This window comes from Crinia signifera, chromosome 4, assembly GCF_055691185.1.
Source record: "Crinia signifera chromosome 4, ASM5569118v1, whole genome shotgun sequence".
Classification (NCBI taxonomy): Eukaryota; Metazoa; Chordata; class Amphibia; order Anura; family Myobatrachidae; genus Crinia; species Crinia signifera.
The window spans coordinates 3361223-3388740 of NC_139220.1; the positions used below are offsets into that span (position 1 = coordinate 3361223).

At 51.3% G+C, this 27518-nt stretch overlaps 1 protein-coding gene across 2 annotated transcripts in view; it reads left to right on the forward strand.

Annotated features, from left to right (window-relative positions):
• Positions 1–27518, forward strand: part of LOC146073558 (solute carrier organic anion transporter family member 1C1-like) — an 88236-nt gene that overhangs the window by 11564 nt on the left and 49154 nt on the right. For both annotated transcript variants that reach the window (XM_083180753.1, XM_083180755.1), the window contains 2 exons: positions 25790–25922; positions 26011–26117. In XM_083180753.1, the coding sequence (XP_083036879.1) occupies positions 25790–25922; positions 26011–26117 (240 nt within the window). The remainder of the gene's footprint in view (positions 1–25789; positions 25923–26010; positions 26118–27518) is intronic.

Below are 27518 nucleotides of genomic sequence, written 5' to 3' on the forward strand. Positions count from 1 at the left end.
TCTTGGAACAACCACCTGAACCACGGGGTGGTGTGTGCCGGGGTCCACACTGTCACGGACCAGGATGCCTTCTTCCTGGCGAACTCGGTCGCGATGCCGCAGCAGCTTTACCAGTTCGGGGTCAGCTTCTCTGCGTTGGTCTCGATCCAAGTGGCGGCGTTGATTGAGCAGAACCAGGAATTCCTTCAGCACCGGGTCTTGACGCTGAATTTTCCTCCAGTCGACTGTAGGGGTGTCGAGTAGGTCGGCCTTCTGCAGGCGGGAGTCTGTGACGGACAGGGGATCCGAGGTTGCCAGGTTCCTTGCTCTATACGCCTTGAATATGGGCATTTCTACATCCTCATTCGGGTCCCCTACCTCTTCGGGGGCATCGGTCACAGGCAGTCTGGAGAGGGCGTCTGCATTGGCGTTGGCCTTGCCACTACGGTAGTTAGTGGTGAACCGGTAGCTGGCGAGGCGCGACATCCACCGCTGTTCTAGAGCTCCCAATTTGGCATTCTGTAGGTGCACTAAGGGGTTGTTGTCGGTCATGACTACAAATGGGGTGGCGGCTAGGTAGTGCTTAAACTTCTCGGTAACTGCCCATACCAGGGCGAGCATCTCCAGCTTGAAGGCACTATAATTTTCGCAATTCCTCTCGGTCTTACGGAGGCCTCTGCTGGCATACGCTATTACTCGCTCGCGCCCCTCTTGAGTCTGGGAGAGCACAGCACCGAGCCCGCGGTTGCTGGCGTCCGTGTAGAGTTGGAATGGTTTGTCATAATCGGGGTAAGCCAGCAAGGGAGCGTCGATTAAAGATCTCTTCAATTGGTTAAAGGCCTGCTGTTGCTCTTCTCCCCAAGCGATTAGGGCCGATCCCCTTCGCTCCTGGCCCGACTGGCCCCTCAGTAGCTCATGCAGGGGGGATGCCACCTTCGCAAAGTTCTCGATGAATCTTCGGTAGTAGCCCACGAACCCCAGATAACTGCGGACCTCTCTGACGGTCTTGGGCGCTGGCCAGTCTCTGACGACAGTGATCTTCTCTGGGTCGGGCATCACGCCTTCCGCGCTAACGACATGCCCGAGGTACTGTACTCTAGGCTTCAGCAGGTGACATTTGCTGGGCTTCAGCTTCAAACCGCTCTGTATCAGTCGTTTGAAGACCTCGTCCAGGTGCCGCAGATGGTCGTCATAGCTCCTTGAGAAAATGATCACGTCGTCCAGATAGAGGAGCACCATTTCGAAGTTGTGCTGCCCAAGGCAGTGCTCCATCACACGCTGGAATGTGGCGGGGGCGTTACAGAGTCCGAAGGGCATTCTGTCGAACTCGAACAGGCCCATTGGCGTCGTGAAGGCCGTCTTTTCTCTATCTTCTGGGGCCATCTGGACCTGCCAGTACCCGCTGGTCAGGTCAAGGGTCGAGAAGTATTCCGCCGTTTTCAAGGCCGTGAGCGACTCCTCGATCCTAGGGAGCGGATAGGCGTCCTTATGGGTTACGGCATTCAGTTTGCGGTAGTCCACGCAGAAGCGCAGACTACCGTCCTTCTTTTTGACGATCACCAGGGGGGCCGCCCAGGGGCTATGGCTTTCTTTGATGACACCCGCCTCTTTCATTTCGGTGATCATGTTCCGGACGGGCTGGTACATGGCTGGTGGGAGGGGTCGGTGCCTTTCCTTGACCGGGGGAGCCGATCCTGTAGGGATGTGGTGGTATACCTTTTCTGCCTTACCGAAGTCGCTCGGGTGTTGACTGAACGCGGCAGCATTCCGTTCCACAACGCGGAGGACCCCCTCTCGCTTCTCAGCCGGAGTGTCCCCATCTCCGATCTGTATGGCTGCGTGCCAAGGGGGTTCGCTGTCGTCTCTCTCTTCCTCCATCACCCCTTGCTGAGCCGCCACGGCGCCTTGCCCCAAGATGTCTTGGAAGTCCACCCAGCTGATCCTGGCCACTTGACAATACTTATATAGTCTGACTGCGTATGGGTGTGGATTCAGCAGCCTCACTGGTACTCTCCCTTGGACCACCTTCGCCAGGGTCCTGGCAACTGCGAAGGGCTGTCGATCGTCAGTATCGCAGGGTTCTATCAGGGCTTCGTAGTCTCTGCCTCCTGGTCCTGTTCTGGCCTTGCACCAGACGACTTGCTCCGAGTTTGGGCGCAGGAGGATCGGGCGGCGGTCTGCGATTCGGGCCTTCCCCACTTCTCCTTGCTCGTTGACGAACCTCTGCTGACCCGCGATCAGTCGCACTGTTTGCTGCAAAGCCTTCTTCTCTTGGGGGGGGGCTGTTCTCATTTCCCACTGTAGTGCTTCCACTACTTCGCCCGGGCAGTTCCTTAGCACATTCATGCCCAGTATTATCGGCGGCAAGTATTCGTTAGAGTTGGTGGTGACCAAGAACCCCTGTTGGCCCAGGGTGGCTTTTCCCACTTGGACGTCAGTTTCCCAATATCCTTGGAAGGTGATAGGCTGGCCGTTACTGGCTAGTAGGTGTAACCAGGTTGCGGGGGGAGACACGATGTCTTCTTGTGCCCAGTGTTGTAGGAAGTCGGTGATCCTGATGGTGGACACCTGTGACCCTGTATCCAACAGGGCTGTCATCTGTACCCCGTTCACTCTGATGCTCAGGTGGGGGCATTCCCCGACGTATCGGGGCCACCATTCTGCTGGTGGTGTCGGACCAGTTAGTGCATCTCCTCCCGAGGGTCGGTCCCTTGCCTCGGGGTCCCCTCGTTTAAAGCCGTTTCTGGGCAATTTCTCTCGACGTGCCCGCTCAGCCGGCACCTCCGGCAGATCGGTCGCCCTTGCTGGTCGAATTGATCGGATGGTCTTCGGCCAGACTCGCGTGTGACTTCCCATCTTGGGCGGTTCCTTGGGCCACGGTCTTGTCGCCATTCCCCTTGTCGACTTCTGCCTTGGTTTCTGTCTAAGTCTTCTAATTTCTGTGACATGCGCGTCATATTATTAGTTAGCTCGGACATCTGGCGAGTCAGCACGTCGAGCGGGCTTGGTTCTGTGGGGGCTTGTGCCTGTTGTGTAACGGGCCTACTTGGGTATAGGGTGTCCGTGGTTTGCCCTTTTGGGGCCTGTTGGTAGACCTCTCCTTCTGCCGACTCCTCTTCTTCATCCCGGCCACTCTGGTTCATGCCCAGGATCTGCAGGGTGGTCTCTTTAAATTTGGCGAAGGAGCTGTCAGGTTGTTGCCGCCTCCACATACGTAACTGTGACTTGACTGCCTCCTCTCTCGCTCCTTCGATGAAAAGGTTGGTCAACGTTTCATCTACTAGTTCTTTCGGTGTCTTTTCCCTCAGTTGTATGGCCTTCATGGCTTCCTGCAAGCTTAGCGCGTATTCCCGCAGAGGCTCGTTCGGTCGCTGCTTTCGTGAATACAGGCGGCTCTTTAAATCTGCTATCGTCTTCGATTCGAAGATCTCCCGCAGTTTTTCAAAGATCTGTTCTACCGTTTTCTTTTCATCGGTTTCCCATGTTCTCACTTCGCGTAGTGCTGGGCCTCTCAGTTGCCCCACCAGTATTTCTACTGCTTGTTTGTTGCCGAGCTTGTATAACTGTGTCATGGAGAGTATCCTGTTTTTAAATTCCTTCAGTGTGTGTGTCCCCGGGGTGTTGTTTCCCGAGTAAGTCGGTACCCAGGGTGCTCCAAAGTAGTATGGCATGGTGATGGGTGCCGCCGTCATTTCCACCGAATCTCTTTCTCCGGGTGATGCAGGGAGTCGTCTCCTCCTGGTTGACGTAGGGGCCTGTGCTTGGTCCGAGTCTGACATCGCTGAATCCTGTTCGCGGACGCCAAATGTGATGCTGTCAGACTATGGTTACGGTACCTGAAGTTCCGGGTCTTCTTTCCGGCACTGCTCGTCTGCGACCTGCCTGTTTCACTCGCCTGCAATTCGGAGGGCGGAGGGACAAAGGCACCCCAAGGAGACAATACCCCCAAGAACACCCCACAGAGTGGTCACTACACGTTGGGACGGTGATCAAATAGTTTATTTCGCAGCAAGGAGGACCGTAGATCACCGTTATGGAAAATATGATTAAACAATGCAATAATACAATGCAGTACTATTCAAGAGAAACAAAGACAATGGGTAGACTATGAAGAAAGATTTAAAGAATACTCCGTCTGCCTGATATTGTGCGCAATAGGGCCACTGTGGCACCATAGGCCGCACCTCACACAATATACTGCCACCAAGGAATGACCTGACTCACACAACAATTTCAATGAATGGCAAAAGAATGCGAATATTCCCCAAAGAGGATACCGTGTGCACTGGGGCCACCGGTGACACTTGTAGGCCGCAGCTCACACGGTATGCTGCGTTACTGAGATCACCAGGCAATATGACTTTAGTGTAAACAATGCAAACCATAAAAAAGAACATGTAGTAGGTTTCCCAACAATTAACAGTAAGATGCAGCACTTGATACTTGCATACATAACCAAACGTGTCCATACACGACAGAATAAGTCCCTGAACTGCAGTTCAATGATCAATCCTAGGTACCATGTGGCCTAGGTGCACCGTATTGGAAATAAACCTAAAGCTAGATTGGTAATCCAGGGTACTTGTGTCCAGTGCTCCGGCACAATATGGGCACTTGAAGCAAATAACAGAGAAAGGGGAAAGCTCCTTTATGGCAATGCTGGTGGAACTGTGGCCCAACACAATAAGTAGGGGTGCAGTGTTCTCCGCACCAGGTCACTGGGGCCAACAGGGCAGTTGTCGCTGGTGTATTGATGGAAAAGTCCCGTCCCTTGGGCTGTTGCCACTAGTGAGGCACTCTCAATGTGGGGAAAACAGAAGCAGCCCGGTGTAAACGGCTAGTACAAAGGCCTAGGACGGCGTCTGGGTGCGGGGTGTCAATAAGCCTGTAGCATGGGTGAGCGGGGCTGTGACAGGGTACCTGTGTCTCCGGTGCCGTTGCCAGCTCCTGCCGGTCACTACTGGAACAGGGAGCTCACTGCGGTGCACTTGGGACCTCTGCTGGGCACTTGGTTTCTCTGCTGGGCACTGGAGTCCTCTGCTGGGCACTTGGCTTCTCTGCTGGGCACTGGAGTCCTCTGCTGGGCACTTGGCTGCTGTGGAGGGGGTCCCGCTCTGCGTAGTGTGCGTCTCGGTCTCTTGGAGTCTCCCCGGCGGCTCAGCTGTCACTCACCGCCAGGCGTCGGACCGCGATCTCCCCTTCCTCCACACTAGCCGGGCGCTTGTCGGCGGCACTGTCTGACGGGGTACCTCTGCAGCTCGCTTCTCGCGCTGGACTTGGGCGTCACGCTGCTCCGTTCTGGCTTCCCCTTCGCCTGTCAGCTCCGGACCCGCGCTTCCCGCACTCCTCTCTCCTTCCGCTGTTCAGCCTCCGGCACCGCCCGCTCACCTCCCTCCTCCCCTCACTTTTCGCGCCCTTCCACTCTCTTCCTCACGTCCTGCGCTGGCAACATATCTTTCTCCCCAGCAACAGGCTGGGACGTCCCACAGCCTTGGCGCCCCCTTGAGCCACCAATGGAAAAGGGTCCCTGGGATTTCAGCCAGCGATCCAGCTGCGGGGCGGTTGCCTAGCAACCCCCCGAGTGCACATGAACCCACCATATTGACGATGGGCAAGGAAAAGGGCAAAAAGGGGGATACCCCTGGTTCTGGGGTACCACATAACCACGTGTCTCTGACCTTCACATGTAACCACGTGTCTCTGATCGTCACATGTAACCACGTGTCTCTGACGTCACATGTAACTTTGTGTCTCTGACTGTCATACATTGCCACGTGTCTCTGATGTCACTTATAACCACGTGTCTCTGACCGTCACATATAACCACGTGTCTCTGACAATCACATATAACCACGTGTCTCTGACAATCACATATAACCACGTGTCTCTGACCATCACATATAACCACGTGTCTCTGACCGTCACATGTAACCACGTGTCTCTGACCGTCTCATGTAAGCACGTGTCTCTGACCGTAACATATAACCACGTGTCTCTGACCGGCACATGTAACCCCGTGTCTCTGACCGTCACATGTAACCACGTGTCTCTGACCATCACATGTAACCACGTGTCTCTGACCGTCACATATAACCACGTGTCTCTGACCGTCACATGTAACCACGTGTCTCTGACCGTCACATGTAACCACGTGTCTCTGACCATCACATGTAACCACGTGTCTCTGACCGTCACATCATAACCACGTGTCTCTGACCGTCACATGTAAGCACGTGTCTCTGACCGTAACATATGACCACGTGTCTCTGACCGTCACATGTAACCACGTGTCTCTGACCGTCACATGTAACCACGTGTCTCTGACCGTCACATGTAACCACGTGTCTCTGACATCACATGTAACCACGTGTCTCTGACATCACATGTAACCACGTGTCTCTGACCGTCACATGTAACCACGTGTCTCTGACCGTCACATGTAACCACGTGTCTCTGACCGTCACATGTAACCACGTGTCTCTGACCGTCACATATAACCACGTGTCTCTGACAGTCACATATAACCACGTGTCTCTGACCGTCACATGTAACCTTGTGTCTCTGACATCACATGTAACCACGTGTCTCTGACATCACATGTAACCACGTGTCTCTGACATCACATGTAACCACGTGTCTCTGACCGTCACATGTAACCACGTGTCTCTGACCGTCACATTTAACCACGTGTCTCTGACCGTCACATATAACCACGTGTCTCTGACCGTCACATATAACCACGTGTCTCTGACCGTCACATGTAACCTTGTGTCTCTGACTGTCATACATTGCCATGTTGTTACACTTCTGTCCCGGACCCGCCGGGACAGACAGTGTAGACGAGTGCCGGGGGAGACGTTAGCGGCGTCGCGCAGCAACGCCCCTGGCTTCCGTCCCCACGGCATCGTCAGCAGGCATCGGGGTGTTGCCGGGCAACGACCCCGAGCGTCTCCGTCGGCGTGCCGGCGCGCTGAGGTCATGCGCCCGGCAGTGCGGCGCACGTCAGCGTCAGCGGGGATTTTGAATAAAGAGCCGGCGTCTGCCCAGGACAGGCGCTGGTTATAGCTTTTGCACCTCAGGGTCTCAAGTGTTCCTGGTTCCCACCTATCCACTGCTCCTGGTTCCTGTGCCCAGTCGTCCTGTGTCCTGTCGTTAGATTCCCAGCCGTGTCCTCCGTTCTGTCTCTTGTCCTCCTGGTGTCCGTGCGTTGTCCAGCTGTCCGTACCCTGGTTCCCGCTGCCGTTGTCTCCTCGGAGCACAGATAAGTGGGGTCTATCCCCAGACTGCCCTTACTCGTATCTTTATTCTGATGAAACACCTCTGTGTATTGTTACACCTGTTTGGTATAGGTTTGTGTTACATCTTTACGTATTGTTACGTCTACCCTGTTTGCTACAGAGCAAGGGTGACCTCGCCTTCTTGGGGTAGTTAGTCATCCCCTTGTTCATCCTTGACATTGGTGGCAGCGTTGTCAACTCTCAAGACCTGGTGGCATCGGGGGCGGAGCCTGACTAACGGGCTCTGTCGAACGCGGCTATTATAGGCGAAGCCTAGCACTAGCACGCAGCCATCAATCCCATTCGATGACAACGGAGTTAGGGTTGGCGAGGACTCCCGGATATCATCTCTTATATATTTAGCCAGATCTGTCACTCAATCCCTGTGGAGAACGTTCCTGTGTAAAACAGTTTCACTTTCATGTGTCTGACGTTCCACCTCCTTGACATCACCTCCCCCCGCCCAGCCAGGGCTACAGTACACGCCCACCATCCACCATTACTCCACACCCACCATCCACCATTACTCCTGCACATCCCTACCCTCTGCCAGGACCCCCGCGACCCCCCCCTCCCGCGATTTGCGGGCCCCCCCGCGACCCCCCCGAGACCCCCCCTCCCGCGATTCGCGGGACCCCCCGCGACCCCCCCTCCCGCGAATCGCGGGACCCCCGCCCCCCCCCTCCCGCGAATCGTGGGACCCCCGCGACCCCCCTCCCGCGATTCGCGGGACCCCCGCGACCCCCCCTCCCGCGATTCGCGGGACCCCCGCGACATCTCCTCCCGCGATTTGCTGAACCCCCGTGACCCCCCCTCCCGCCATTCGCGGGACCCCGCACCCCTCCTCCCGCGATTCGCGGGACCCTCGCTTTCCACCCTCCTGCGAGACGCGGGAACCCCGCGGGACCCGCGGGAACCCCGCGGGACCCCCGCGAACCCCCCCTCCCGCGATTCGCTGGACCCCCGCGACCCCCCTCCCGCGATTCGCGGGACCCCCGCGATCACCCCGGTATCCGGACTATTGTTATTGTTACATCGACAGCCATTACATCGACACCATTAGTTCAACAGCTCAATAGGTCGACATGGTTTTAGGTCGACATGTCATTATGTCGACAGCTCATTAGGTCGACAGCTCATTAGGTCGACAGCTCATTAGGTCGACATGTTTTTAGGTCGACACTGCCATTAGGTCAACAGTGTCTATGTCGACAGTCAAAAGGTCGACATGGGTTTTTTCACTGTTTATTGAGCCGACATGTGCCGACAGGCGGTATTTCATGCCCTACTATCCACTAGGGCGTGGTGGGAGAATAAAATAGTGTGCCGAGCGCAGCGAGGCACCGTGCCCGAAGCATAGCGAGCGGCTGCGGTACACTTCAAACTGTGTCCATGTCGACTGTGTCGACATTTCGGCCAAAAAAACAGTGAAAAAACCCATGTCGACCTTTTGACTGTCGACATAGACTCTGTCGACCTAATGACAGTGTCGACCTAAAAACATGTCAACCTAATGAGCTGTCGACCTAATGAGCTGTCGACCTAATGAGCTGTCGACATAATGACATGTCGACCTAATGGTATGTCGACCTAAAACCATGTCGACCTATTGAGCTGTCGAACTAATGGTGTCGATGTAATGGCTGTCGATGTAAGTGCTGTCTAATATCCGTCCTAGACCCGACCACCCCCTCCCGCGATTCGCTGGACCTCCGCGACCACCCCCTTCCGCGAAACGCGGGACCCCCGCGACCCTCCCGCATATCGCGGGACCCCAGCGACCCCTCCCGCGATTCGCAGGACCCCTGCATCCTCCCCTCCCGCGATTCGCGGGACCCCTGCGACCCCCCCTCCCGGCATTAAAAGGGCCCATGCCCCCCTCATGCAATTCACGGCACCCCCCATACCCCCCTTTCTGCGATTCGGAACCCCCCACGACCCCCCCTCCCGCGATTCATGCCCCCTCCCGCGATTCACGGACCCCCGCACCACCCCCCTGCGCCCACCCTCCCTTGATTCACGCCCCCCTCATGCAATTCACGGCAACCCCCCACACCCCCCCTCCTGCGATTCGCAGCCCCCCCACGACCCCCCCCTCCTGCGATTCATGACCCCTCCCGTGATTCACGGACCCCCGCACCCCCCCCCTTGACTCACGGCACCCCACGCGCCCCTCCCGCAATTCACGGACCTCCGCAACCCCCCCTCCCGCAATTCACTAACCCCGACAACCCCCCTCCCGCAATTTGCGGACCCCCCTTCCCACGATTCAAGCCCCCCCGCGCCCCCGCCCACGATTTGCGGACCCCCTCCCGCTAACCGCGGATCCCCACACACCACCCCCCCTCCCGCAATTTGCAGACCCCCTTCCGGCAATTCCACCCCCCAGCGGACCACCGCGGCCCCCGCTCCCGCATTTCACGTAACCCCGTGACAATGGGGGATCCTGTACCACCACAAGCAGGTACCGCCCCTAGGTGGGAAATCCGGCCCTGGCTGCCGCACTGCAGGTTTCCCCACTGCCCTCTGCACCAGCGCCACAACTTTTATCAATGTCTTGCCCACATACCACTATTATACAGCCTCCTGCTCTCATGCACGCTCACTCCCTCCCAGTGGGAGGAGACGCTCACCCACTGCCGGGAGCTGCATACTGTCCCCCACCCTCCTCCAGTTCTAGGGATGCCCATCGACCATCAATGATTTTCAAATAATCGATGGTTTATGGCCGATGTTAAATACTTTTGCCATCAATGTGGGAGGACACTGCCCTGCCTCCTGTTCTCCTGCCCCGTAACTTCCGCCAGTGGAGACCCGCTCACCCTGTGTTGCCCACATTCCCCTATCATGCTTTACCGCCCAGCCTCCTGCTCTCATGCACCCTAACTCCCACCCAGTCGGAGGAGACATTGACTCCTGTATTTCTGTGCTGCCACGCTGGACCCTCACCCAGTGGCAGAAGCTGCACAGTGTCCACCACCCTCTTTAGTCCCCCGTATGCCCACACACCCCTATCACTACCCAGCTTCCTGCTCTCCTGAACCGTAACTTCCACCACTGGGTAATCGCTGACGCTGTGTTGCCCACATACCCCTATCATGCCTCATATCCCAGCCTCCTGCTCTCATGCACCCTAACATCCACCCAGTAGGAGGAGACACTGACTCAGGGCCACCGTCCGGTACTCCAGTGCTGCCACGCTGGACCCTCACCCACTGCCAGAAGCTGCAATACAGGGCATCTTTCATACAATTCTAACCATATTTCTCACAATACAAATGTTCACAAATTAAGGGGCGTAGCCCCTTACGCCGGTGTGAAGAGCGCCCGTAGGGCGCAATGAATCACCTAGTAACATTATAACCGGCCAGACCATACTCTGAGACTGTTGTTGCCCCTACAGCTCAGAGGTTCGGTAGTCGTGGGGAAACCCAATCATGGATCCGTCACAGCAGGCTGCTGCCCACTCTCTTGCAGGACAGATGCACACGCTGACGCAGAAATTGCAAGAGCTCACCCTACGGGTAAACTCACACGAGCAACGGTCTCAGTCTAGCTCCTCCTCCGGTGGGAGTCTGGAGCCCAGGTTAAATCTCCCTGACCGTTTTTCAGGTGACCGGTCTTTGTTTTTTAATTTTAAACAGTCATGCAGGCTTTATTTCAAATTGCTCCCAGGATCTTCTGGTTCTGAGGCTCAACGGGTTGGAATGGTTATATCACTCCTGCAGGGAGATCCTCAGTCTTGGGCCTTCGGCCTTTCAGATGGTGCTGAGGCTCTCTCTTCAGTGGATGCATTCTTCTCAGCAATGGGGTTATTATATGATGACCCGGACCGGGCGGCCTCGGCCGAGTCAAATCTTAGAGCCCTGCGTCAAGGGCAGGACACAGCTGAGGCATACTGTACTAAGTTCAGACGTTGGGCTATTGATTCTGGCTGGAACGACCCAGCGCTTCGTAGTCAGTTTCGGATTGGTTTATCCGAATCCCTTAAGGATGCATTAGTACAGTACCCCACTCCCAAAGACATTGATGGGATCATGCAGTTAGCCATTAAGGTGGATAGGAGATTTCGGGAGCGGCAGAGAGAGAGACGGTCTGGAGTGTTGCCTTCCTCATCTGTAGACGAGTCTACCGAGGTACCCGGAGACGAGCCTATGCAGTTGGGGGCCACTCGACTATCTTCCTCCGAAAAAAAACGCCGACGTCTCAAGGGCCTCTGTTTGTATTGTGGGGGTCCCGGTCATCTCGCTGTTGCTTGTCCGCTGAAGGCGGGAAAAGACAGGGCCTAAGTGATACTTGGGGGGTTCACTTGGGCCTGTCGAGCTTTTCTCCCTCAGATTCTGTATTAATTCAGGTATCAGTCTCTGTTACCGACCGTTCTTGGAACGGATCTGCCTTTGTGGATTGTGGGGCGGCCGGTAACTTTATAGATGAAGGCCTGGTGCAACAATTGGGCCTTATGCCCATACCCTTGGAAAATCCCGTTTCTTTTTGTGGGTTGGATGGCCGTCCACTGTCTAAAGGCGGTATATCTTTTAGGACTCCCTCCCTTCGTCTGTCGGTGGGGGCTCTTCACTCCGAAGATATCACCTTTCTTATTTTTCACTGTCCTCTCACTCCTATAGTCCTGGGGCTGCCCTGGTTGAAAAAACACAACCCTGAATTTAATTGGGAAACTGGTGAGATCACTCGGTGGGGAGGGTCCTGTTCGGATGTTTGTCTCACTCTCCCTCTCCGTGTGATGCACCCTGATTTTCAAGCTCTCCCTCCTCAGTACCGTGATTTTTCAGATGTTTTTTCTAAAAAGGAAGCCAACACCTTGCCTCCTCATCGCCCCTTTGATTGTGCCATTGATTTAGTGTCTAATGCCAGACTTCCTAAGGGTCGTTTATATGCGTTATCCGCACCTGAGTCCCAAGCCGTGGACCTCTACATTAAAGAAAGCCTTGAAAAGGGGTTCATTCGGCCCTCAAAATCACCGGTGGGGGCGGGGTTTTTCTTTGTTGAGAAGAAAGATGGGTCTTTACGGCCCTGTATTGATTACAGAGCCCTTAACAAAATTACGGTAAAAAAAAATCCTACCCATTACCCCTCATCTCCGTATTATTTGACCAGATTCGGGAGGCAGTGATTTTTTCCAAAATAGACCTCAGGGGGGCCTACAACTTAATCAGAATTAAAAGTGGTGATGAATGGAAGACCGCGTTTAATACCCACTCGGGGCATTTTGAGTATCTTGTGATGCCTTTTGGTCTAGCTAATGCCCCGGCAGTCTTCCAAGACTTTATCAATGAAGTCCTTCGACCGTTTTTAGGGGGTTTTGCCGTAGTTTACTTGGACGACATTCTCATTTTTTCCAAATCTCTTCCTGAACATCGGCAGCACGTCCGCCTGGTGCTGCAGAAGCTACAGGAGAATCATCTATATGCCAAGTTGGAAAAATGTGAATTCGAAGTGTCACAAGTGACTTTTTTAGGGTATATTATTTCCCCTCAAGGTTTCTCCATGGATCCATCTAAGGTTCAGGCCATTCAATCCTGGGCTCTCCCAACCACGCTCAAGGCCATTCAGCAATTTCTTGGTTTTTCTAACTACTATCGCAAATTTATCCGCTCCTTTTCGGACATCGTGGCACCCATAGTGGACTTGACTCGGAAAGGGGCTGACCCAGGACAATGGTCTCAACGGGCGATGGATTCTTTCAAAAAATTAAAGAAAGCGTTTTGCTCAGCCCCAATTCTGCACCACCCAGATCCCAGGCTACCCTTTTTAATCGAAGTCGACGCCTCTGATGTGGGTGCTGGAGCAGTCCTGTCTCAGAAGGGGCCACTGGATCTAAAGATTCATCCCTGTGCTTACTTCTCCCGCAAATTCTCTTCAGCCGAGAGAAATTATGATGTAGGCAATCGTGAGTTATTGGCCATCAAATGGGTGTTTGAGGAGTGGCGTCACTGGCTTGAGGGAGCTCAGCATACCATCACCGTGATCACCGATCACAAGAATCTCTCTTATATTGAGTCCGCCAAACGCCTCAACCCACGACAGGCTCGGTGGGCACTATTCTTCACCAGATTCCGGTTTATCATCACCTTTAGGCCGGGATCTAAGAACGTGAAGGCGGATGCCCTCTCCCGCAGTTTTCAGACTTTCCAGGGGTCTGAGGTGAAAGCATCTCCCATCGTCCCTTGCTCAGTAATCATGGCGGGCCTGACCCAAGATTTAGCCACCTTAGTTATTGCTGCCCAAGCGTCGGCTCCTCAACAGACCCCACAGGACCGTTTATTTATTCCCCAGAAATTACGGGAGGCGGTTCTCATGGACTTTCACTCGGCAAAAAGCTCCGGGCATCCAGGTATTGCCAAAACTTTTGAACAGTTAGCCAGGACTGTTTGGTGGCCCTCTATGAGGCAAGATGTCGACAGATTTGTGGCCTCATGTCTGGTCTGTGCGCGACACAAATCGTCTCGACAGTCTCCTATTGGGCCGCTGTTTCCCTTGTCCATTCCAAAAAGACCATGGTCCCATATTTCTATGGACTTTATAGTTGACCTGCCTCCGACTAGCAAGTTCACCACCATCTGGGTTACTGTGGATAGATTTTCCAAAATGGCTCACTTTACTCCATTACATGGGCTTCCTACTGCTAAAATTCTAGCAAATTTATTCATCACCAACATCTTTAGGCTTCACGGACTCCCGGTCGATATTGTCTCGGATAGAGGTTCCCAGTTCGTGGCCAGGTTTTGGAGACAGTTTTGTGCAGCCTTAGGGATTCAGGTCAGTCTCTCCTCTGGCTACCACCCGCAGTCGAATGGACAGACCGAGAGGGTCAACCAGGCTTTGGAACAATACCTCCGCTGTTTCGTTTCAAAGTGCCAGGACAATTGGGCTGAGCTTATTCCATTAGCAGAGTTCGCATACAATAACTCTTATCATTCAGCTATCAAGAGCTCTCCTTTTTTCTGCAACTCAGGTTTGCACCCCAAATGTAGTTCATTCATGCCCCCGGTTGATCCGTCAAGATCCTCGTCCACTGTCTCGTTTTTTAGGAAAGCCTGGAAGAATGTACACATAGCCCTTAGACAATCCTCAGCCCGGTCTAAGATTTTCTTTGATAGGCACAGAAGACCGTGTCTCTTTAAAGTGGGTCAGAGAGTATGGTTATCCACACGCCATATTAGACTTCGACAGCAATGTCCCAAGTTGGGTCCCAGGTTTATCGGTCCATTTCCGATTATCGGACAAATCAACCCTGTGGCATTCAGACTTCAGCTTCCCAGGTCTCTGCGCATCAATAATGTCTTTCATTGTTCCCTGCTCAAACCTGTCATCGGAACCCTTCCATCCAGCTCTACACGTACTCAAAGACCTGTCTTGGTTCGAGGGCATAAGGAGTATGTGGTGGAACATATCTTGGATTCCAAGGTAGTCAGGGGTCAGCTCAAGTTTCTTGTCCACTGGAAGGGGTTTGGAGATGAGGAAAGATCTTGGGTCCCAGAAAAGTTTTTGCATGCGCCCAGGCTAAGAGCGGAGTTTTTTAGAAAATTTCCCTGGAAACCGGATTCTAAGGGTTCGGTGACCCCTCCTCAAGGGGGGGGTACTGTTACACTTCTGTCCCGGACCCGCCGGGACAGACAGTGTAGACGAGTGCCGGGGGAGACGTTAGCGGCGTCGCGCAGCAACGCCCCTGGCTTCCGTCCCCACGGCATCGTCAGCAGGCATCGGGGCGTTGCCGGGCAACGACCCCGAGCGTCTCCGTCGGCGTGCCGGCGCGCTGAGGTCATGCGCCCGGCAGTGCGGCGCATGTCAGCGTCAGCGGGGATTTTGAATAAAGAGCCGGCGTCTGCCCAGGACAGGCGCCGGTTATAGCTTTTGCACCTCAGGGTCTCAAGTGTTCCTGGTTCCCACCTATCCACTGCTCCTGGTTCCTGTGCCCAGTCGTCCTGTGTCCTGTCGTTAGATTCCCAGCCGTGTCCTCCGTTCTGTCTCTTGTCCTCCTGGTGTCCGTGCGTTGTCCAGCTGTCCGTACCCTGGTTCCCGCTGCCGTTGTCTCCTCGGAGCACAGATAAGTGGGGTCTATCCCCAGACTGCCCTTACTCGTATCTTTATTCTGATGAAACACCTCTGTGTATTGTTACACCTGTTTGGTATAGGTTTGTGTTACATCTTTACGTATTGTTACGTCTACCCTGTTTGCTACAGAGCAAGGGTGACCTCGCCTTCTTGGGGTAGTTAGTCATCCCCTTGTTCATCCTTGACATTGGTGGCAGCGTTGTCAACTCTCAAGACCTGGTGGCATCGGGGGCGGAGCCTGACTAACGGGCTCTGTCGAACGCGGCTATTATAGACGAAGCCTAGCACTAGCACGCAGCCATCAATCCCATTCGATGACAACGGAGTTAGGGTTGGCGAGGACTCCCGGATATCATAACACATGTGTCTCTGATGTCACTTATAACGACGTGTCTCTGACAGTCACTTATAACCACGTGTCTCTGACCGTCACATGTAACCACGTGTCTCTGACCGTCACATGTAACGTTGTGTCTCTGACTGTCGTACATTGCCCCGTGTCTCTGATGTCACTTATAACCACGTGTCTCTGACCGTCACATGTAACTACATGTCTCTGACCGTTACATGTAACCACGTGTCTCTGACGTCACATGTAACCTTGTGTCTGACTGTCATACATTGCCACGTGTCTCTGATGTAACTTATAACCACATTTTTTTGACCATCTCATGTAACCACGTGTCTCTGACCGTCACATGTAACCACGTGTCTCTGACCGGCACATGTAACCCCGTATCTCTGACCGTCACATGTAACCACGTGTCTCTGACCGTCACATGTAACCATGTGTCTCTGATGTCACTTATAACCACATGTCTCTGACCGTCACATGTGACCACGTGTCTCTGACCGTCACATGTAACCACGTGTCTCTGACATCACATGTAACCACGTGTCTCTGACATCACATGTAACCACGTGTCTCTGACCGTCACATGTAACCACGTGTCTCTGACCGTCACATGTAACCACGTGTCTCTGACCGTCACATGTAACCACGTGTCTCTGACCGTCACATATAACCACGTGTCTCTGACCGTCACATGTAACCTTGTGTCTCTGACATCACATGTACCCACGTGTCTCTGACATCACATGTAACCACGTGTCTCTGACATCACATGTAACCACGTGTCTCTGACCGTCACATGTAACCACGTGTCTCTGACCGTCACATTTAACCACGTGTCTCTGACCGTCACATATAACCACGTGTCTCTGACCGTCACATATAACCACGTGTCTCTGACCGTCACATGTAACCTTGTGTCTCTGACTGTCATACATTGCCATGTGTCTCTGATGTCACTTATAACGACGTGTCTCTGACAGTCACTTATAACCACGTGTCTCTGACCGTCACATGTAACCACGTGTCTCTGACCGTCACATGTTACGTTGTGTCTCTGACTGTCGTACATTGCCCCGTGTCTCTGATGTCACTTATAACCACGTGTCTCTGACCGTCACATGTAACTACGTGTCTCTGACCGTCACATGTAACCACGTGTCTCTGACGTCACATGTAACCTTGTGTCTGACTGTCATACATTGCCACGTGTCTCTGATGTCACTTATAACCACATTTTTTTGACCATCTCATGTAACCACGTGTCTCTGACCGTCACATGTAACCACGTGTCTCTGACCAGCACATGTAACCCCGTATCTCTGACCGTCACATGTAACCACGTGTCTCTGACCGTCACATGTAACCATGTGTCTCTGATGTCACTTATAACCACATGTCTCTGACCGTCACATGTAACCACGTGTCTCTGACCATCACATGTAACCACGTGTCTCTGACCATCACATGTAGCCACGTGTCTCTGACCGGCACATGTAACCACGTGTCTCTGACCATCACATGTAACCACGTATCTCTGACCATCACATCTAACTACGTGTTTCTGACCGTCACATCTAACCACGTGTCTCTGACTGTCACTTCTAACCACATGTCTCTGACTGTCACATGTAACCATGTGTCTCTGACATCACATGTAACCACGTGTCTATGACCGGCACATAATACCACGTGTCTCTGACCGTCACGTGTAACCACGTATCTCTGACCATCACATCTTACCACGTGTCTCTGACCGTCACATCTTACCACGTGTCTCTGACCGTCACATCTAACCATGTGTCTCTGACGTCACATCTAACCACGTGTCTCTGACCGTCACATGTAACCACGTGTCTCTGACCATCACATGTAACCACGTGTCTCTGACCATCACATGTAGCCACGTGTCTCTGACCAGCACATGTAACCACGTGTCTCTGACCATCACATGTAACCACGTATCTCTGACCATCACATCTAACCACGTGTCTCTGACCGTCACATCTAACCACGTGTCTCTGACCGTCACATCTAACCACATGTCTCTGACTGTCACATGTAACCACGTGTCTCTGACATCACATGTAACCACGTGTCTCTGACCGGCACATAATACCACGTGTCTCTGACCGTCACGTGTAACCACGTATCTCTGACCATCACATCTTACCACGTGTCTCTGACCGTCAAATCTTACCACGTGTCTCTGACCGTCACATCTAACCATGTGTCTCTGATGTCACATCTAACCACGTGTCTCTGACCGTCACATGTAACCACGTGTCTCTGACCGTCACATCTAACCATGTGTCTCTGACGTCACATCTAACCACGTGTCTCTGACCGTCACATGTAACCACGTGTCTCTGACCATCACATGTAACCACGTGTCTCTGACCATCACATGTAGCCACGTGTCTCTGACCAGCACATGTAACCACGTGTCTCTGACCATCACATGTAACCACGTATCTCTGACCATCACATCTAACCACGTGTCTCTGACCGTCACATCTAACCACGTGTCTCTGACCGTCACATCTAACCACATGTCTCTGACTGTCACATGTAACCACGTGTCTCTGACATCACATGTAACCACGTGTCTCTGACCGGCACATAATACCACGTGTCTCTGACCGTCACGTGTAACCACGTATCTCTGACCATCACATCTTACCACGTGTCTCTGACCGTCACATCTTACCACGTGTCTCTGACCGTCACATCTAACCATGTGTCTCTGATGTCACATCTAACCACGTGTCTCTGACCGTCACATGTAACCACGTGTCTCTGACATCACATGTAACCACGTGTCTCTGACCGTCACATGTCACCACGTGTCTCTGACCGTCACATGTAACCACGTGTCTCTGACCGTCACATGTAACCACGTGTCTCTGACCGTCACATATAACCACGTGTCTCTGACCGTCACATGTAACCACGTGTCTCTGACCATCACATGTAACCACGTGTCTCTGACTGTCACATGTAACCACGTGTCTCTGACCGTCACATGTAACCACGTGTCTCTGACCATCACATGTAACCACGTGTCTCTGACCGTCACATCATAACCACGTGTCACTGACCGTCACATGTAACCACGTGTCTCTGACCGTCACATATAACCACATGCCTCTGACCGTCACATATAACCACGTGTCTCTGACCGTCACATGTAACCTTGTGTCTCTGACATCATATGTAAACACGTGTCTCTGACATCACATGTAACCACGTGTCTCTGACATCACATGTAACCACGTGTCTCTGACCGTCACATGTAACCACGTGTCTCTGACCGTCACATGTAACCACGTGTCTCTGACCGTCACATATAACCACGTGTCTCTGACCGTCACATATAACCAGGTGTCTCTGACCGTCACATGTAACCTTGTGTCTCTGACTGTCATACATTGCCATGTGTCTCTGATGTCACTTATAACGACGTGTCTCTGACCGTCACTTATAACCACGTGTCTCTGACCGTCACATGTAACCACGTGTCTCTGACCGTCACATGTTATGTTGTGTCTCTGACTGTCGTACATTGCCACGTGTCTCTGATGTAACTTATAACAACGTGTCTCTGACCGTCACATGTAACCACATGTCTCTGACCGTCACATGTAACCACGTGTCTCTGACGTCACATGTAACCTTGTGTCTCTGACCGGCACATAATACCACGTGTCTCTGACCGTCACGTGTAACCACGTATCTCTGACCGTCACGTGTAACCACGTATCTCTGACCATCACATCTTACCACGTGTCTCTGACCGTCACATCTAACCATGTGTCTCTGACGTCACATCTAACCACGTGTCTCTGACCGTCACATGTAACCACATGTCTCTGACCATCACATGTAACCACGTGTCTCTGACCATCACATGTAGCCACGTGTCTCTGACCGGCACATGTAACCACGTGTCTCTGACCATCACATGTAACCACGTATCTCTGACCATCACATCTAACCACGTGTCTCTGACCGTCACATCTAACCACGTGTCTCTGACCGTCACATCTAACCACATGTCTCTGACTGTCACATGTAACCACGTGTCTCTGACATCACATGTAACCACGTGTCTCTGACCGGCACATAATACCACGTGTCTCTGACCGTCACGTGTAACCACGTATCTCTGACCATCACATCTTACCACGTGTCTCTGACCATCACATCTTACCACGTGTCTCTGACCGTCACATCTAACCCTGTGTCTCTGACCGTCACATGTAACCACGTGTCTCTGACCGTCACATATAACCACGTGTCTCTGACCGTCACATGTAACCACGTGTCTCTGACCGTTACATGTAACCACGTGTTTCTGACCTTCACATGTAACCACGTGTATCTGACCGTCACATGTAGCCACGTGTCTCTGACCGTCACATGTAACCATGTGTCTCTGACATCACATGTAACCACGTGTCTCTGACCGTCACATGTAACCACGTGTCTCTGACATCACATGTAACCACGTGTCTCTGACCGTCACATGTAACCACGTGTCTCTGACCGTCACATATAACCACATGCCTCTGACCGTCACATATAACCACGTGTCTCTGACCGTCACATGTAACCTTGTGTCTCTGACATCACATGTAACCACGTGTCTCTGACATCACATGTAACCACGTGTCTCTGACATTACATGTAACCACGTGTCTCTGACCGTCACATGTAACCACATGTCTCTGACCGTCACATGTAACCACGTGTTTCTGACCGTCACATATAACCACGTGTCTCTGACCGTCACATATAACCACGTGTCTCTGACCGTCACATGTAACCTTGTGTCTCTGACTGTCATACATTGCCATGTGTCTCTGATGTCACTTATAACGACGTGTCTCTGACCGTCACTTATAACCACGTGTCTCTGACCGTCACATGTAACCACGTGTCTCTGACCGTCACATGTTACGTTGTGTCTCTGACTGTCGTACATTGCCACGTGTCTCTGATGTCACTTATAACAACGTGTCTCTGACCGTCACATGTAACCACATGTCTCTGACCGTCACATGTAACCACGTGTCTCTGACGTCACATGTAACCTTGTGTCTCTGACCGGCACATAATACCACGTGTCTCTGACCGTCACGTGTAACCACGTATCTCTGACCATCACATCTTACCACGTGTCTCTGACCGTCACATATAACCACGTGTCTCTGACCATCACATGTAACCATGTGTCTCTGACGTCACATCTAACCACGTGTCTCTGACCGTCACATCTAACCATGTGTCTCTGATGTCACATGTAACCACGTGTCTCTGACCGTCACATGTAACCACGTGTCTCTGACATCACATGTAACCACGTGTCTCTGACCGTCACATGTAACCACGTGTCTCTGACCGTCACATGTAACCACGTGTCTCTGACCGTCACATGTAACCACATGTCTCTGACCGGCACATGTAACCACATATCTCTGACCGTCACATATAACCACGTTTCTCTGACCGTCACATGTAACCATGTGTCTCTGACCGTCACATGTAAACACGTGTCTCTGACGTCACATCTAACCATGTGTCTCTGACCGTCACATGTAAACACGTGTCTCTGACCGTCACATGTAACCACGTGTCTCTGACCGTCACATATAACCACGTGTCTCTGACCATCACATGTAACCACGTGTCTCTGACCGTCACATGTAACCATGTGTCTCTGACCGTCACATATAACCACGTGTCTCTGCCGTCACATATAACCACGTGTCTCTGACTGTCACATGTAACCACGTGTCTCTGACTGTCACATATAACCACATTTCTCTAACATCACATGTAACCACGTGTCTCTGACCGTCACATGTAACCACGTGTCTCTGACCGTCACATGTAACCACGTGTCTCTGACCGTCACATCTAACCACATGTCTATGACCATCACAAATAACCACGTGTCTCTGTGTGTTACATATGACCACATGACTGTCACATATTATCACGTGTCTCTGTTACATATGACTACATGACTGCCACATATGACCACGTGTCTCTGTTACATATGACCACATGACTGACACATATGACCACGTGTCTCTGTTACATATGACCACGTGTCTCTGTTACATATGACCACATGACTGTCATATGACCACGTGTCTATGTTACATGTGACCACATTACTGCCACATATGACCACGTGTCTCTGTTACATATGACCACATGACTGTCATATGACCACGTGTCTATGTTACATGTGACCACATTACTGCCACATATGACCACGTGTCTCTGTTACATATGCCACATGACTGTCACATATGACCACGTGTCTCTGACCGTCACATGTAACCACGTGTCTCTGACGTCACATGTAACCACGTGTCTCTGACGTCACATCTAACCACGTGTGTCTGACGTCACATCTAACCACGTGTATCTGACTGTCACATATAATTTTCTCTAACGTCACATGTAACCACGTGTCTCTGACCGTCACATGTAACCACGTGTCTCTGACCGTCACATGTAACCACGTGTCTCTGACCGTCACATGTAAACACGTGTCTATGACGTCACATCTAACCACGTGTCTCTGACCGTCACATGTAAACACGCGTCTCTGACCGTCACATGTAACCACGTGTCTCTGACCGTCACATATAACCACGTGTCTCTGACCATCACATGTAACCACGTGTCTCTGACCGTCACATGTAACCACGTGTCTCTGACCATCACATATAACCACGTGTCTCTGCCATCACATATAACCACGTGTCTCTGACTGTCACATGTAACCACGTGTCTCTGACTGTCACATGTAACCACGTGTCTCTGACTGTCACATATAACCACATTTCTCTAACATCACATGTAACCACGTGTCTCTGACCGTCACATGTAACCACGTGTCTCTGACCGTCACATGTAACCACTTGTCTCTGACCGTCACATCTAACCACATGTCTATGACCATCACAAATAACCACGTGTCTCTGTGTGTTACATATGACCACATGACTGTCACATATTATCACGTGTCTCTGGTACATATGACTACATGACTGCCACATATGACCACGTGTCTCGGTTACATATGACCAAATGACTGACACATATGACCACGTGTCTCTGTTAGATATGACCACATAACTGACACATATGACCAAGTGTCTGTTACATATGACCACATGACTGACTTGTCTCTGTTACATATGACCACATGACTGACACATATGACCACGTGTCTCTGTTACATATGACCACGTGTCTTTGTTACATATGACCACATGACTGACACATATGACCACGTGTCACTGTTACATATGACCACATGACTGCCGCATATGACCACGTGTCACTGTTACATATAACCACATGACTGCCACTTATGACCACGTGTCTCTGTTACATATGACCACATGACTGACATATGACCATGTGTCTCTGTTACATATGACCACATGACGGACACATATGACCACGTGTCTCTGTTACATATGACCACTTGACTGCCACATATGACCACGTGTCTCTGTTAAATATGACCACATGACTGACACATATGACCACTTGTCTATGTTACATATGACCACATGACTTACACATATGACCACATGACTGACAAATGACCACGTGTCTCTGTTACATATGACCACATGACTGACAAATGACCACGTGTCTCTGTTACATATGACCACATGACTGACATATGACCACGTGTCTGTTACATATGACCACATGACTGCCACATATGACCACGTGTCTCTGTTACATATGACCACATGACTGCCACATATGACCACATGTCTCTGTGACATATGACCACATGACGGACACATATGACCACGTGTCTCTGTTACATATGACCACATGACTGCCACATATGACCACATGTCTCTGTTACATATGACCACATGACTGCCACATATGACCACATGTCTATGTTACATATGACCACATGACTGCCACATATGACCACATGTCTATGTTACATATGACCACATGACTGCCACATATGACCATGTGTCTCTGTTACATATGACCACATGACTGACATATGAACACGTGTCTCTGTTACATATGACCACATGACGGACACATATGACCACATGTCTCTGTTACATATGACCACATGACTGCCACATATGACCATGTGTCTCTGTTACATATGACCACATGACGGACACATATGACCACGTGTCTCTGTTACATATGACCACATGACTGCCACATATGACCATGTGTCTCTGTTACATATGACCACATGACTGACATATTAACACGTGTCTCTGTTACATATGACCACATGATGGACACATATGACCACGTGTCTCTGTTACATATGACCACATGACTGCCACATATGACCACATGTCTATGTTACATATGACCACATGACTGCCACATATGACCACGTGTCTATGTTACATATGACCACATGACTGCCACATATGACCACGTGTCTCTGTTACATATGACCACATGACTGCCACATATGACCACATGTCTCTGTGACATATGACCACATGACGGACAAATATGACCACGTGTCTCTGTTACATATGACCACATGACTGCCACATATGACCACATGTCTCTGTTACATATGACCACATGACTGCCACATATGACCACATGTCTATGTTACATATGACCACATGACTGCCACATATGACCACATGTCTATGTTACATATGACCACATGACTGCCACATATGACCATGTGTCTCTGTTACATATGACCACATGACTGACATATGAACACGTGTCTCTGTTACATATGACCACATGACGGACACATATGACCACATGTCTCTGTTACATATGACCACATGACTGCCACATATGACCATGTGTCTCTGTTACATATGACCACATGACGGACACATATGACAACGTGTCTCTGTTACATATGACCACATGACTGCCACATATGACCATGTGTCTATGTTACATATGACCACATGACTGACATATGAACACGTGTCTCTGTTACATATGACCACATGATGGACACATATGACCACGTGTCTCTGTTACATATGACCACATGACTGCCACATATGACCACATGTCTATGTTACATATGACCACATGACTGCCACATATGACCATGTGTCTCTGTTACATATGACCACATGACTGACATATGAACACGTGTCTCTGTTACATATGACCACATGACTGCCACATATGACCACGAGTCTCTGTTACATATGACCACATGACTGCCACATATGACCACGTGTCTCTGTTACATATGACCACATGACGGACACATATGACCACGTGTCTCTGTTACATATGACCACATGACTGCCACATATGACCACATGTCTATGTTACATATGACCACATGACTGACATATGAACACGTGTCTCTGTTACATATGACCACATGACGGACACATATGACCACGTGTCTCTGTTACATATGACCACATGATGGACACATATGACCACGTGTCTCTGTTACATATGACCACATGACTGCCACATATGACCACATGTCTATGTTACATATGACCACATGACTGACATATGACCATGTGTCTCTGTTACATATGACCACATGACTGACATATGAACACGTGTCTCTGTTACATATGACCACATGATGGACACATTTGACCACGTGTCTCTGTTACATATGACCACATGACTGCCACATATGACCACATGTCTATGTTACATATGACCACATGACTGACATATGACCATGTGTCTCTGTTACATATGACCACATGACTGACATATGAACACGTGTCTCTGTTACATATGACCACATGACGGACACATATGACCACGTGTCTCTGTTACATATGACCACATGACTGCGACATATGACCACGTGTCTCTGTTACATATGACCACATGACGGACACATATGACCACGTGTCTCTGTTACATATGACCACATGACGGACACATATGAACACGTGTCTCTGTTACATATGACCACATGACGGACACATATGACCACGTGTCTCTGTTACATATGACCACATGACAGACACATATGACCACGTGTCTCTGTTACATATGACCACGTGCCTCTGACCAGCGCAGTCTGTCATTGCTCTCTCACTTTACCGTGCAGGTAACTTACTGATGATCGCCATCGTTAGCTATTTTGGGGCGAGACTCCACAGGCCGCGGATTATTGCAGCCGGTTGCATCGTGATGGCGTTGGGAAGTTTTCTCACCGCTACGCCGCACTTCTTCATGGGACCGTACGTGACGCCATTGCCTCATTTCCGTATTATATAATTCATGGATTCTCCTCTTCTGTGATGATCTCAATGTGTGATTTCTCCACAGATATCGATATGAATCGCTGAGGACACACCGGAGCTCACAGAATAATTCCACTTTCAGTGTTTCCCCCTGCTTGGCCAATGGGACGGTTACTGAGGCCATTAATCCAGGTACACACTGAATCCACACCCAACTACATTTCTCTATGGACTAAAACAGTGGTGGCCAACTACGGTCCTCGGGAGCTACCAACAGGTCACATTTTCCAGACATCCTAGCTGCTGCACAGGTGCACTCATTACTGACTGACACATTCCAAAAGATCCACAGGTGCAGCTAAATACTTCACTTCTATGAGGAGATCTGGAAAACATGCACTGTTGGTAGCTCTCGAGGACTGTAGTTGGCTACCCCAGGTCTAAAATATCACAAGGAGCAATCACCTTTTTATTTCTTTAGTTTTTCTGTCCCCGCCATGACACGACCTTGGTGACCTGGCCACATAACATGATCTATGTAGAACACAGCGGGCGGGACTGTGGCTGAGACGCCATTATTATACGTTCAGTGTCGGATGGCTAACCTTGTTCCAATTGCAGATGACCAATGGATTGCTCAATATGTTCTCATACCCCCTTCAGCAGACTGTCATCATCATCAACATTAATGTACACTCATTGGTGCAGGCATAGAGCCACTGTCAGAGGTGCAAATACAATGAAGTTGTGGAGTCACAGGGCAGAGAACCAAGGATGGGGTCCAGTTATAGCTGGTGGGCACGAGCTATAGGAGATGGAGGGTGAAAGAGGGTGGGGCAGACTTCTGTACATGGTCATATGGTTATGTGGACAGGTGGGTTTTCGATGACAGGTTGATGTACAGGATGGGGAGGTAGTCTGATAGAATGAGGGAGAAGTCTCGGATTCCGGAGTGAAGTGCGGATACCAGAGGGGAGGAAAGGTGATAGTCATCAGCTGGCCAGAGTGGACTGTGGGATTATGGGAGTATTTATTCCAGGCCTACTGGCGCCCAAGCAAAAGTTCAAAGTGCGCCCCCTTCTGCGGTTGTGGGTGCAGCGGGCAGTCCGGGGCGAATACAGGTACCCGGGCAGCGTTTGGTCCGGAGTGTAGGCAGCGTGAAGCGCCTGGGAGCTATGGGTGCGGCAGCAGTTGGAATTGAAAATGGAAATGGGCTCTGATTGGCTGGTAGAGTGAGCACTCTGAGTCAATCAGCAGCCAGCATATCTTCTGAATTATCAAATTCTGACGCACTGTCCCCAGTGTCCGCACACTCAGCACTTACCAGACAATGCGGACTGCCTGCTTCACCGCCGCAGCCACAGCCCCCGGACCCCGCGCTGCCCCTTCCCCTGTAACCATCCCTGACTGAGGCCGCCATTAGGAGTCGGGGCCCAATGCTGGCAATGTTAGCAGCAAAGCCTGGCATGTAGGTCATACACATGTATAATGTCACTGACTAGTTCATATGAAAGGACAGGTTATATAGCAAAGGTAGTAACATTGCACTAAGAGAGTACATGTAAACCCCATGGGTAACCGTGCTAGTCAGGG